Source organism: Capsicum annuum, chromosome 2, assembly GCF_002878395.1.
Source record: "Capsicum annuum cultivar UCD-10X-F1 chromosome 2, UCD10Xv1.1, whole genome shotgun sequence".
NCBI classification, from domain to species: Eukaryota; Viridiplantae; Streptophyta; class Magnoliopsida; order Solanales; family Solanaceae; genus Capsicum; species Capsicum annuum.
Window position 1 is genome coordinate 133554318 of NC_061112.1, and position 14413 is coordinate 133568730.

General features: G+C 37.5%; 4 protein-coding genes across 5 annotated transcripts; 3 read left to right on the top strand and 1 right to left on the bottom strand.

Moving 5' to 3' along the window:
- The first annotated feature begins 1565 nt into the window (after positions 1–1565).
- Positions 1566–3308, top strand: LOC107859552 (pentatricopeptide repeat-containing protein At4g21170). The gene has a single exon (XM_016704599.2). The coding sequence runs from the start codon at positions 1566–1568 to the stop codon at positions 3306–3308; it is 1743 nt and encodes a 580-aa protein (XP_016560085.2).
- Positions 3309–5427: 2119 nt separating this feature from the next.
- On the top strand, positions 5428–7301 carry LOC107861255 (probable dolichyl-diphosphooligosaccharide--protein glycosyltransferase subunit 3B). Its single transcript, XM_016706604.2, has one exon. It carries the CDS (start codon positions 6046–6048, stop codon positions 7093–7095), a length of 1050 nt encoding a protein of 349 aa, XP_016562090.2. The 5' UTR covers positions 5428–6045; the 3' UTR covers positions 7096–7301.
- A 2924-nt stretch (positions 7302–10225) lies between these two features.
- On the top strand, positions 10226–11637 carry LOC107859555 (nuclear transport factor 2B). 2 transcript variants are annotated; one of them, XM_047407044.1, is made up of 3 exons: positions 10226–10476; positions 10706–11047; positions 11337–11637. In XM_047407044.1, exons 2-3 carry the CDS (start codon positions 10745–10747, stop codon positions 11409–11411), a joined length of 378 nt encoding a protein of 125 aa, XP_047263000.1. In that variant the 5' UTR covers positions 10226–10476; positions 10706–10744; the 3' UTR covers positions 11412–11637. The 2 variants fall into 2 exon arrangements, with proteins under 2 accessions (XP_047263000.1, XP_016560088.1); XM_016704602.2 differs by having other exon boundaries at positions 10230–10476; positions 10673–11047.
- Positions 11638–11640: 3 nt separating this feature from the next.
- LOC107859554 (pectinesterase) lies at positions 11641–14152 on the bottom strand. Its single transcript, XM_016704601.2, has 2 exons — positions 12914–14152; positions 11641–12495 (listed from the first exon to the last, which is right to left on the bottom strand). Exons 1-2 carry the CDS (start codon positions 13878–13880, stop codon positions 11804–11806), a joined length of 1659 nt encoding a protein of 552 aa, XP_016560087.1. The 5' UTR covers positions 13881–14152; the 3' UTR covers positions 11641–11803.
- Between the last annotated feature and the right edge of the window lie 261 nt (positions 14153–14413).

Below are 14413 nucleotides of genomic sequence, written 5' to 3' on the forward strand. Positions count from 1 at the left end.
ACGCTCGATTTTAGTCCAAGCATCATAAGAAGAGGTAGCTCGAGTTAAATGACCAAGAAGAGGATAAAAAATTATTTGACGAAACCAAATAAGAATAAGAAGATCGCTGCATCGCCATTCAACATACTTAGGGTAGTAATGGTTTTTGGAGGAGGATTGGAACCAAGAACAAAGGAGTCAAGAAAAAAGGCTTTGAGTATGTCCAAGGTATTTCCTTTCCAAAGACAATAGTTGTTTCTATCAAGTTTGAGATAGAGGTTTGACAGCTGAATAATGGTGGAAGAACCAGATTCTTTTGCAAGTGATAATAGGTTGCTGGAGTTTTGAGAATTGGCCATAGGATCGATGGGCAAATCTGATACCATATAAAGAACGAGAAAGGTTAAGCACAAGAAGGTAGAGAATGTAAGTGTTAATTTCTTTATTCTGCTGATTGCATCTCTTTTTATATAAATTTGTATGAGGATAAATATTAGAGTAATGCCTATTCTACAAGAAGATAATCTTTTTATTACAGAAAAAGCTACCACAATTCAAATTCAAAATAAACTCTAATATACGACAAACAAATTAAAAAGGTGTATCAAATTTTAAGCCTACCATTGCAAATTTAATTCTCAAATAGTAGTTGTTTGCAATGTCTTTGCTCTACCTGGGAAATTTTTATCATGTATGGAAAAATCACATAACATAATGCTATCAATTTCTCGTGCTATAGTTTCCCCTTTTCCTATTCCGTTGTGAATCACAAAGTCATGAGGCTCATTAGCCTCGAAGCTAAACTTATTGAAACTAACAAGTAATTTATGAAGCATGGCAAGTAATTTATTGTAAAATACGAGTCCATTTTAAGCAAGATCGATATGCTCTATGCAATCACATGGATTCATTGTGAGCCACGGGGTAAAACTGTCGAGAACTCCCTTTTTTCTTTTAGTGTTTTTTGAAAATTCTATTTGCAAATTTAAAATTTTGACTCTGATCGATGATACAACTCATGAAAAATCATACCTCAAAATTTAACTATTGAAGTAAGCATTCCTCCTACAGTTTTTCGTGCTCCAAATCAATCATATTAGGCTTGATCTATTTAAAAGAATTCTCTACTATGTAAAACGAATCCCTTGGGGGTCGTTTGATGTGAGGTATAAATTATAATAGACCCGGAATAAAATGTATGATTTAATCTCATTTTGGTTGGTGATATTAGTTAGTTAAGAGATTATTTGTCCCATCATTTATATTTTAATGTTAGGATAAGTTATTCTATATATATGATGAAAATTAATCTAGAATAACTAATTCTAAAATTAATTATCTCGGAATAACTTGTTCCCAACCAAACGAGGTAATGTATATTTTAAGAAGTTGTGCTTGTACTTATACTATGTTCCAATTTTTTGGGGTTTAGTTTGGGTTTAAAATGTTCATAGAGTTAGGCTCCTTAGAGAAAGCTTTAACAAACTAGCCACCTATTACAAATTTGACCCCTAGAAAATACACAGAATCTCTCTGCAATTCATCTTCCCAATTGAACAACCAATTCTCTTTGCACCATTACTCAAATGACCATTGCCTCTAGAGCTCTCTTTATCTTCCAAAAATCAATCACAATAGCAACAACCACTCTAACAACAACACAAAAGCCTCAAAATTGGAGAACCCAATTCAAACAAACTCAATTAGTTTCCCAAATTTCTTCCATTCTCTTACAAAGACGAACAAATCACTGGCCTTCACTTCTCAAAAACCTCAAACTTTCTCCATTTCTCTTCCTTCAAATCCTCCACAGCACCCAAACTAACCCACAAGTTTCTCTAAACTTCTTCCATTATGCCAAGAACAATCTTGATTTCCAACCTGATGCTAAAGTTCTTTGTACACTGGTGTATGTACTTCTCGGGTCCGGACTATCCAAACCCGCAAAACCCATCTTGGATTCTCTCATTCAAACACACCCACCAGCCCAAATTGTCGGTTCCTTGATTCAGTCATTGAAAGAGTCTGAAATTTGTGTTCAGTCTACAGTGTGGAGCTCAGTTCTTGAATGTTATTGTAGTAAAGTTTTGTTCTTGGAAGCTCTTCAGGTTTATCAGATACTTAGAGATTGTGGTTATTTGGTGTCTGTTAATTGTTGTAATAAGTTGCTTAGTTTACTGCTTAGTAAGAATGAGTTAAGACTGGGTTGGTGTTGTTATGGTTCGATTATTCGTAATGGGGTTCAGGAGAATGTGGTTACATGGTCTTTAATTGCTCAAATGCTTTGTAAAGATAAGAAGTTTGAGCAAATTGTTCGTATTCTAGAGAAGGGGGTTTGTAGTCCTGTTATGTATAATCTACTTATAGACGGTTACTCGAAGAGAGGGGATTTTGAAGCTGCATTTGGTTATTTAAATGATATGCGTAAGAAATGTATTGATCCTACCTTTAGCACTCTTAGCTCAATTCTTGATGGTGCTTGCAAATATCAAAATGCCGAGGTGATTGAATCAGTGATGAGTTCCATGGTGGTAAAAGGATATCTCCCGAAAGATGTGACACCGGACTATGATTCTGTGATTCGGAAGTTTTCTGATATGGGGAAAATATATGCAGCTGAGTTGTTTTTCAGGGAAGCTTCTAATAAAAAGATTAAACTACAAGACAATACTTATGGCTCGATGCTAAGGGCGTTCTCCAAGGAAGGTAGAGCTGAAGATGCTATTTGGATGTACAACATTATACTTGAGAGAAAAATATTTACTAGTGACAAATGCTATAGTGCCTTCATGAGTGTCCTATGCAATGTAAATTCATCACTGGAAGTTAGCGGCTTGTTGAAAGACTTGATAGGGAGGGGATTCGTTCCTCCCATATCTCAAGTATCTAAATTTATAGTTTCTCTGTGTGAAAAGCATAAGTGGAAAGAAGCTGAGGAGCTTCTGAATGTAATTTTTCAAAGAGGACTTCAGTTTGAATCTTTTTGTTGTTGCTCTTTGGTGCGGCACTATTGCTTTAGCAGAAGGATTGATTCTGCCGTCTCTTTACATACTGAACTAGAGAGACTTGGTGTTGCTTTAGATGTAGAGACCTATGGTATATTACTTGACAGATTGTTTAAATTAAGACGGCATGAAGAAGCTCTAAGGATCTTCAATTACATGAGAACTCATGACATGTTAAGCAGTGAAAGTTTTTCAATCATGATAAGAGGGTTATGTCAGGAAAAGGAATTTAGAAAAGCAATGAGATTGCATGATGAGATGTTGAAATTGGGGCTTAAACCCGACAAAAAAGCATATAAGCGTTTGATTTCTGGGTTTGGCTAAATAATACATTTTGACCTCATTTATATCTTATCTATTCTCTAAGTATACACACTGTACAGCATGGCTGCTCATTTGAGAGTAGATTTTAGTGATGCTCGCTTTTGGTAGCCATCCAATTTTTACATCTTGCTATGCGCAATTGAAACAGCATACAATGAGATATATGAATCTGTTGTTATTTACAAATGGTAATTTGTTCCTTTTCTACTTCCCCTTTTCACTTTGACACAAAATTCTGTTCAGAGGGAACGTTCAATCATATAGTTGCACAATTGTTTGGCTACACTTGAAAGTTTATTTACTGATGTCATGGTGGATGGTGGACTTGTAGGCAGTTTTGATGATTTAATTCTTTGAAGTCTGTCCTGTACATCATTCCTAAAGAATTCTTAGCCTGGAAACTCTTTCCAGTGGCTTCCTTCTAAGTGTTTTTATCTCCCCCAGCAGAGTTATCATTGTTTGGTTGTATTCCAGCCCACTTTTTCTGAAATCATTCAGTCTCTTTGAGCTGTGATGCTGAGGTCGATCAACTTAAACATCTGAGGTGATTCTAATGGTTTTTGAAGCTGTCTCTGAGCTTTATATTAATTGGGGAAAAAGTTACTACAGTAATATCCAGTCAACGAAGTCACTAGTTGCTGATTTTGACTGCTACCTTAGGCTGCCAAGGTGGTACATTATCCGCTACTTATCTTGGATTGCCAATGGGGCTAAGCACAAAGTAGCATCTGGGAAGGAGTGAAGGAGAATAGAAATTGATAAATTCAGGAGGAACTTCTTATGGCAAGATGACGACGAAATGAAGTTGTTTAATTTGGTGAATTGGATGTCTGTAATTAAACACAGAAAAGATGGAGGATTGGGGATTAGAAATCTCTGACAACAGAATAAAATCGTTTTTATTAAATGGTTATGGAGATTTAATACTGAGGTAGAAGTGCTCTGCATTGATGTTATCACTGATGGCCAATGGTATACTAGAGAAGTGAGAACATCTTATGCGTGTCAAGTACGGAAGGACATTAGATCTCTGTGGCTGCACTTTAAGGCGAGTATTGGATCAAGGTGGGCAATGGGAGAAATTTTCTTTGTTGATGGGCAATTGGATAGGACACGGACCTTTGAAAGTTCTGTTTCCATATTTATACATTGGCTGAAAATAGAGTAAACGGGTTTGGGGTATCAACCTCAGAAGAAATTTCAATTACTGGGCCCTGAACAGGGCTGTTGATTTTTTCCATCTTTAAGACACATATTAGCAGCTGTCTAGTCCAGAAGACAATGTCACATGGATTCCTAGCAAGTGAGATGATGCACATAATTTTAACAAAAGAGCACAGAGCTTATTAAGTCCTTGGCCATGGAAACAGACCTGGAGATCCAACGCTTCATTCAAGATAGTTTTCTTTGCATGAATTGGGTTTGAAGAAGCTTGGCTCACTCATGAGAATCTTCACCCATTTAGCAAGTTCTTCTTATGCAGGAGAGGTTCAGAGACCATCTATTACTTGTTTTTTGCGCTGCCAGGTTATTATGCAGTTTTGACAGCTTTTCTCAAGTATGATTGTATTGAAATATGTCATGACAAGATCAACAGATCCTTTGCTCAGGCGCTGGCACAGAGAAGGCCCAAGGAAGAGGAAGCTGCTGTAGTGGAAAATCATACTTGTATGAACCGAAAGAAATGGACGATGTTTTGAAGATTCTGCCAACAAGATTAACTGTAATTGTATATTCTTGTTTTGCTGATAATGCAGGACGGAACACGTAAAGCAAGGCTGAAGCAGTTCTATAAACATTAAAATCCTTACAAAATTAGACGGGGCTTTCTTTTGTACAGACTTTTCTAGCTGCCCTGCTTCATAGATTAAAAGTTTATGTGGATACATACTAAACGGACTTATATTACCGGAGGAAACAACACTATTTTCGGTTAAACTTGGCATTTAATTAACGCTTCAAAATTACTAAAATCTTGTTTGCTTTTGAATACATAAAATAGAGTAAATGCTTTGTTTCCACCTTAGCTATACACAAAATTGTCGAGGCACACCTCAACTTTTGGAGGGTTCTATTATCCCTAGACTAATTAAAACTGTATTTTTGGCAACCGTAGTACTTACGTGGCACATCGGTGAATCAACACACTGAAGGTCCACGTATGTGCCACGTAGGCACTAAGGCTGCCAAAAATACTATTTTAATTAGTCAAGGTAATAGGACCCTCTTAAAGTTCGGGCGTTGCTCAGCAATTTCATGTATATTTTAGGATGGAAACAAAACATTTTCTCTATAAAATATAAATAAAAATACTCGTAACTGAAACAACAGAAAATTGTATCGAAGGTTGAACATTTATGTTCACAACTCCATGATAAAATTTTGGAATTTGTATTGTAGCAGTTTGAACTAGACGAAAAAAGTTTGAACTGAGGCAGCTAAATGAATTGATAAAGATTTCAATTCCATGTTTTTTTTTTTTTTTTTTTTTTTAGAATTTAAATTGCACATTTGAAACTCAAAAGTAATTTTTCGAACTCGATCAATTTAATACTGAAGTTTTACTTGTTCTGTATTTTAGCTAAGGATACATTTATCCAAATTTTATTTCCATATTAATAAGATTACTAGTTTTCAGTTAACAGTCCGCCCAATTTTCTCAACAGATCCGACCCGACCCAAAGCACATGCCCAATCAACATAAGAACCATTTTTCTGATTTCTGCTTTATGCATGCATGAAAACCTCCATCAAATTATCAAGAATGGCGATCTCTCCAATCCATGCTCCTCTTCTGCCCATCACCCTCCTCTTTCTCCTCTCACCCATCATCACCCATTCTAATGACTTACACTCTGAGCTCATCCATCTCCGATCAAAATCTCTTCTCGGCTTAATCCACCTCAAAGACAATCTTCTCCAACGCATCCTCTCTATCCCTTCCCCTAAACCATTCTCCTCTCTCATCTTCTTCGATGCCCGACAACTCCATGCTAAGTCCGAGAATTCTATTCCCAGTGTCAAATACGAGTTCTCTCTTCTCTCCTCTTCTTATCTCACCAACAACCCCGGAAACAATACTCATATATTCTTCTTCATTATCGAGTTTGAGGAGTCTAAGTCGTCTTTTGAGTTTTTCGATGTTAAGTCTATACCACATGTTCGGTTAGTGCCTGTTCGTGTGGATGATGTTAAGAAAGATTGTGTACGAATGGGTGCTTCTGGGTTTTCTATGGGAGCTGTGTCGATGAAGGAGTTTGTGGAGACGAATGCGAATGTTTATGTAGGCCCGATTCATACACGTCCGGTTATTCCGAAGAAAATGATGATGGTTATTGGTGCTGGATTCTTGATTTGGAGTCCGTATTTGGTGAAAAGGTTTGTTATTGGAAATACAATTTTGCAGGATAAGTATGTGTGGATGAGCGGATCGATTCTCGTCTACTTTTTCAGTGTTGCAGGGACAATGTTTACTATAATTAGGAAAGCACCTTTGTTTTTGATGGATAGAAATGATCCAGCAGGGAAGTCGATTATGTTTTACCAAGGAGCTGGGATGCAGTTAGGAGCTGAAGGTTTTGCTGTTGGATTCTTGTACACGATCGTTGGATTGTTGTTGGCATTTATGACTCATGTTTCGGTTCGTTTGAAGAACAAGGGAACACAGAACTTGCTGATGGCTTTAGGGCTCTTCGTTTCGTTTTGGGCTGTACAGAAGGTCATTTACTTGAATAATTGGAAGACTGGCTATGGAATTCATCCTTATTGGCCTTCAAGATGGAAGTGATAGCAATGTAGTTTGTTTGGCTGTTATTCTCTTAGGTAAGAGATTTCTAGTTTATACTACATGTGAGCTGATCCAGATTCAATCAAAAGATCAGCTTTTAGTTTTTAGATTTATGCATTTTTTTATCTTGTAGTGAAGCATTTGTGTGCCACTTGAAGTTTTGAAAATTGTTTACCAATAATAATTTCTCATTTTACATCCTCAAACTTACAGTCTTTGTAGTTACTTACGTGATCATTACTCTTGTGCCATTTCTGTAATCACCACTTGTTAGCTTACGTCTCCGTGTCTAATATGCGAAGCACATCTCATACATCAGATAAGATGAGGGAAATCATGTGTAAACAGTCAAAAGATTAGAACCTGTTGTGTTGTTGTCAAAGGTAGATTCTTGTTCTCTAGCATTAAGTGTCTAATTTCTACATTGTATAAATTTAACAGAGAGGTTATTCCAAGTACAAATACTTTTGAATTATATGGATAAACACAAGTAGATTTGCTTGTTGAACTTTTTACCTATCTCATTCATTTCTGAAGCAAATAGGTATGGGAGAAGTCTTTTATGTATGTGTTTCCTTCCACAGAAATCGATATTTACAGAACAAAGTTCTTGAAGGACAGTTCGCATCAAATTGAAACTGGCAGCATTTTAGGATCTAAAAGCACACATTTTAGTGTTCAATCTCCCCTGCATATCTGCAGAAGCTAGACTTTGGAAGTTTCTTCCACTTAGTTGTTTCAGATAAGCACCGAGGAAAATCTTACTTTTTCTATTAGAGGGAGAAGTACAGCTTATTATTCATCTTTTAGTTGCAGCCGGCCATAGTGGCTGACCTCACTTTAAAAGTAATAGCATCGAGGGTCCCATTGAACGCTGAGAAATTGCGTGGGAACTACATGAGGGCTAAGTGGAAATCTTGATCTTTCCGTTAACTGTGAAGCTTTTCATGGGTTGGAGCATCATAGGACAACAAAAGATCAAGGTTTTGGCTAGAATTACCAACTATCAAGAGGAATGGGCTCCCAACTATGTATCACGGTTGTTTACCCCATTCTTTTGTTATTCAAATTATGCTGCTATCTGCAGGAAGGCATCTTCCTTTTTATGTTTGTCCAGAAAGTAGTTTCCTTTGTTGAAGAAACCTAGAAAATGGTCCGTATGCAAATTGAAGGAAATTATTTAGGTAATTTTGCAGATATATGTTTCCAATGCGCCCAATGATCTTACAATTAGAAGAGTATATTATGTTCTGCAGAACTAGAGAAGAACAGGAGAGGATGAAAAAGGGTTGACTAGTGTATTTGCGATATCCCAATTCAAATTATAGTATCTGTGGAAGTTATATGGCAATTTTTCTCTGTTAAGGAATTATATGCTGTTCTCTTTTACTTATCAATAAAGATAGGAGATTTTCTTGAGTGAGTGAAGGGAAGGAAGGGGAGAAGGGGAAGGCGGACAGCTTTCTTGGCGCAGTTGAAAATAAAACAAGTGGATAAGCCTAAGATTTGGCAGAAACATTTGGTACTAGGCAAATAAAGATTTTAGCATCTTGGCTGTGTGGGCTTACTAGAGGGGATAGAGTTAGAAATAAGATTATCCGAGAGAAGGTGAGAGTGGCTTCGGTGGAGGAGAAGATGCGGGAAGGAAGGCTGAGATCGTTTGGGCATGTGATGAGGAGCACGGATGCCCCAGTTCGTAGGTGTCAGAGGCTAGCCTTGGACAGATTCAGGAGGAGTATAGGTAGGCCGAAGAAATACTGGAGGGAGGTGATTAGACATGACATGGAGCAGCTTCAACTTATTGAGGATATGACCCTAGATAGGAAGGTGTGGAGGTCGCGGATAAGGGTAGAAGGCTAGTGTGGATGTGTGAGTTGTAGCTAGTAGTTAGGAGAGCCCTTGTGTAGCCGGGTTAGTAATCCTAGGACTGTGTCCATAGGTAGGAGACTCTAGCCAGGAGAGTTTGGGTAGGGTGGATGTCTTTGGGCTTGTGAGTGTATGTTACTACTAGGTGGATGTCCTATTTCTTATTTTTGCTTCCTATTTCGTATTTCGTATTGCTCGCATTTCTCTTTTCGTAATTCTCTGATCTCTATTTGTATTATTCCTCGTTAATTATCTATGTAATGCCATCCATCATGCTTCATATTATCATTGCGACCTTATTTACTATTCTTTGTCCTGAGCCGGGGGTCTATCCGAAACAACCTCTCTACTTCTTCGGAGGTAGCGGTATGGACTGTGTACATTCTACCCTACCAGACCACACTTTGTGGGAATACACTGGATTTGTTGTTGTTGTTGTTGTGTGACTCACTATTTCTGGCATTTCGTTGTTTCATGGGCCATGGCTTGGGCTGTGGCCCTTCCCAAACTCTGCTAACACGAAATGTTTTGTACGCTGGGCCGTGTTTTTGTTGTTCCATTGCTTGGTTGCTTATCTTGATGGTTCAGATATATTTAACCGTTACCATGCTCTATTACATGTCTGATGGAAGAAGTCCCAATCACTATTCATGCTAAAGCCGTGTCTTTGAAAAACACAGTTTTCCATATTTCATGGTCTTTTAACCATGAAATTTTCTATTTATGGGGTGGAAATAACAATTGGAGTGAAGGAATCTGTTAAGAGTGTGACCATGCAATTAGTCCTCTCTGAAAAACTGTCACTGGCTTATCGATGGTTCATCTTAACATGCGAGGGAATGAATGAACATTATGTTGTTTCAAAAACCATCATCTTACTCTCATTTAAACAATCATTTATTATCAGTTCTGAGATCTAGCTGATCATATAAGAACAGTAAGAATTTCAGTATACTTAGGCAGTGTTTATGCTATTGCTTTGCAGAGAGACTTTGAAAAAAAGAATTTCACAGAATCAGATAAGGAAAATCTAATTATAAGAAAATTATGGAGTAGTTCTTCTTGAACGCGGAAATAAAGATATTAAGATGCTTATTTTGGAGAAACATTGCTTAAGAACTACTCTACCATCAAGAGAAAGATGCAGTGTTATGTCGTTAAGTTTGATCTGAACTATGCTAATCAAGCTCTTCAGGTCCACCGTCCACCTTATGTTTTACTTTTTGTTGCATAAAAGTGGAAGTGGGTGGAAATTGTTGTTCACTTTTAGATATAAAGTTGATCCTTTTGTTCAGGAAAGAATATATTCCTTTGAGCAATTTCACCACTTCCCTTCAGTTACATATTGTTTTTTTGCATACGTTGAATCTTGAAAACACTATGTGCAGTCAATAAAATTTACAGATCAAGAAAAAATATTGTTGGCGAAAAAGCTTGATGGTCGGTTTGCTTCAGCAGATCTTGCTGGTTCTTTTAACAACCCCTTCTTTCCTTTTCCTTCATTGAGTTATAAAGGTACATATGAATTTTAATTCTTTAAGCCTTTATCCTGTACTTTTTCCTATGAACTTGCGTATCCATGCAGCAGCTTAGATGCCCTTTCTGTTACATTTTCCTTTTTCCTATATATATATATATATATATATATATATATATATATTCTTTCCTTGATAGCAAAACCATTTACTTTCTTATATTCTGTTCTCTCAAGCCTTGCCTTCTTTGTGCTTGAAATTGGATTAAGACATCAATCAAAAGTGAGTTGAGAGTTTTGAAAGGGGAAATGGAAGAACAAACAGAAATGGTAGGAAGAGCATTTGTGGATCACTACTACAATCTTTTTGACAATGATCGATCATCGATTGGTGCTCTCTATCAACCAAGCTCCATGTTCTCATTTGAGGGCCAAAAGTTGCTGGGAAGTGAAGATATCTGTGCTAAGCTTAATGAGTTGCCTTTTGGACAATGCCGTCATGTGATTAGCACCATCGATTCTCAACCTTCCTCCTTTACCGGAGGGATCATAGTCTTTGTCAGTGGTAGCATTCAACTTCTTGGAGAGGACCATCCCCTGAGGTTTAGTCAGGTCTATGTTTCTATCTTTCCTTCATATGTGTCGTTTAAGTGTATGATTTTATATTTGTTGCGTGTGCCGACAATTTCTCACATTGGAAGTCAAGAAGAAAAAGAAGTTACATACCTAATGCTGTGGAGCCTTATAGGGAAAACTGTACAGGGTGTTTCAAAATTAGAGATCAAAAGATTTTTTTTTGTAGGCGCATGCACATATATAATACTTGATTTTTGCTCTGTCTTAATGATGAATTGTTTGAAGAAGAAAGACTAAATGCCTTTTTGTAATTGTGTTATTGCAGATGTTTCACTTGATCCCAACTGTGGAAGGAAGCTTCTTTGTGCAGAATGACATATTTCGCCTCAACTATGGCTAGTTAGCGTTAACGTGTGGAGAAAGTGTTGATCAGGAGAAACAAAAATAGTGTTTGTGTGAGTGGAAATGTCCAAGAGAGAAAATTATTGATGAAAGTTGATTTGAATGTGGTCCTTCCTTAACAAAGGGAATTGGAGCATCACATTATTGATTTGCTAGTTGCTGCTGCTTTGTATTACTGGTTGACGTTTATTCAATTTGCAATCACTAATACTTGCAAGTCCAAATAGTTTCATTTAAACCTTCGTATTGTGGCATGGTTCAGCCATCAGTGCCACAATGAAGCATATTATTATTAGGGATTATCACAAAACAAGCATACAACATTCAACCAAAACATACTAAAACTTCACTAGCATTACATGGCAACATACTTTTGATTCAACAAGATTCTCACAACCCATCAGTGTAAGCGACACCGGTGGATTTTAACCAAGCTGCTCCTTGAATCAGCTGAGCCACAGTGAATTTCATCGCCTCTGCTGTAGTTAAGGCCTTATGATAACCAGGCCATTTCACTCTATTACTGGTTCCAGCACCGGGCCCTTTGTTCATGTACTCACCATAATACAATGTTTTCAATGCAAAATCACCTTTCCATTCCGACCAACCTGCTGGATCAATATGGTCTCCAATATTTGACTGCATGAACACAGTCCGCGAATACTCTTTCCATGGTCGGCCCAAATATGTCTTCACGGACCCTTTCACTGCCCCAAGGTCCGAGCTAGGAATAATGTCACACTTCTGGATTGAAGTTCCAGTGTTTTGGTTTGGATCTTCACGACCTTGGGCGGTAACCATGTTTTTCTGTCCACTCATGGGCTTGCGGGCAGCGAGTTTGCAGTTTTGGAACACAACTGCTGCGTTACCAAAGATGAAATCGACAGTGCCAGTGATATAACAATCTCTATAAAATTGACGGAGTGTGTGGGTGTAGAGGGTATCCTGGAATGCATCCATTTTGCAACGGTTGATGACAGAGAAATCAGCTCCAACACGAAGGGCCACTGCTTGGTGCTTTTGTGGTCCTGCCGTGTTTTGGAACCGTAAATCTTGGGCTATGAATCCATCCCCAACAGCAGCTGCATTAGATATAAAGAGATTAAGTTATATACTCAACGTAAGATTTTTTTATTTCATTAAGTCGCATTAGTGTTTTAGCAGGTAGACTATCTTATTATTAGTCGAATGAGGAATTTAGATCTCACAGCTTGGGTAAAAGTTGCATATGTTTCTCAAGCCCCAACTGATACCCTGCATTTGTGCTTGAAAAGTTTTTTTCTATGATATTTTGCAAGAGAACCGTTTACCCAGGGTAGTTTAGGACTTTTCTCAGAGAATTAGTTTTCCATTCACGACTCTTCAAGATTTCAATTTTTCAAACACGTTTTTTCTACACTGACCACTCTATCAAGACACTATTTTCAATATTCAAGCCTCTTTGTTAGACTAAAAAGCCTTAATTAGTCAAACCAGAACAGTGAGAAATAGTATTTTTACCAACAGTTGCAGATTTGAATGTTGTTGTGCCATCCACAGCATTCAAGCTTCCAGTGATAATGGTTGCATCCATGCCATCACCTACAAGCATAATATTCTTCTTCTTTTTCCCAATCTCAACATTTTCTTTATAAATTCCTTTTTTCACGTGAATAACATATCGAGTCTTGCTATTATCTGGAGCAGACGCAACTGCTTCTTTTACACTCTTGTATTTTCCACTACCATCTTTAGCCACTACAACATTGGCCGCTATAGCATTTGCTGAAAGTTGCAACAGCCTTCTGTCTTTAGCACTAACCCATGATGGCAATTCATCAGCAACTGTTTGAACATTATTATCAGTCTTTGTTGGTGCAATTGCAACCATCAAGGCCAAGGAAGTCCTTGCTCTTGCTATCAAATCATTCAACATGGGCTCCATAATGGACCGAGCCTGGCCATTCAGTCCATCCATGCAAGTAACATGGTTGGTGAGAATGCTACTTAGCCATGAATGGACATCAAAGTGGGCTTGGGCCGATAGGTTCCCTAGCCCCATCATGGAGTCCATCAATCTATCCCTTGACAAATCCATCAACTCTAGGCAATCTGCTAGAGCTGCTTGCTCCTTCCCATCGTTGATCCGAACGTTCACATTGCTGGCCAAATCGATCATCTCATTGATTCTCAACGACGATTTATGTAAAACCATCTTTAATATATCCACTGTTTTTGCATCCATCAAACCAGCAGGTGCAACCTCAGACACCATGGCCAAACAAGATGGCTGATCATGGGCCGTATCACAAACATGGGCTGTCAAGGAAATTGATGGGCTAGTAGTGCCACTGAAGGCCCAGATTGAAATTAATCCAACTGAGCCCACGATAGCAGCTAAGGAGAGAAGCACATAAAGAGCTTTAGTAGAAAAGGAGGATTTTGTTTTGGGAGAATCCAACAGTGGTTGAGAGGACTTGGTACCCATGACTTGGTAAAACTGTGGAATGAGCAAATGTTCTCATTTCGTGGGTTATTATATAAACTAAAAAAACCAAGAAAGTCCAATGTTGGATATTATTTTAACATACATCTAGCACGAAAAGTACTAGATTAATTAAACTAAAGCACAATTTAATAAAGCTACTTTACTCTACTTTATTAGGCGGCCTGGAAAGGTTCAGTTTTTTATTACTGTATATAAATGTTTGACCCATGTGGGCGTTTCTTTTCACGTCGAAGCATAATTGTTTAATCTATCTATGTTTGGTTAGCGTAGGTGTATTTTTATTTAGGAGTGATAAGTAAGATATATTACATGACATAAAGATAATTTACATTATCAGAGTGCATTATAGCAGGTTATTATCATTTTTATCAGGTTAAAAATAAATATTTAGAGATTTATATATATAATTACCTTACAAGTGACTTAATTAAATACTAGTACCTTTTTTATATTACAAACAAAATTTAAATTCTCGACACATGTATACACAGAACTAGTAGTTCTGCAGCCTA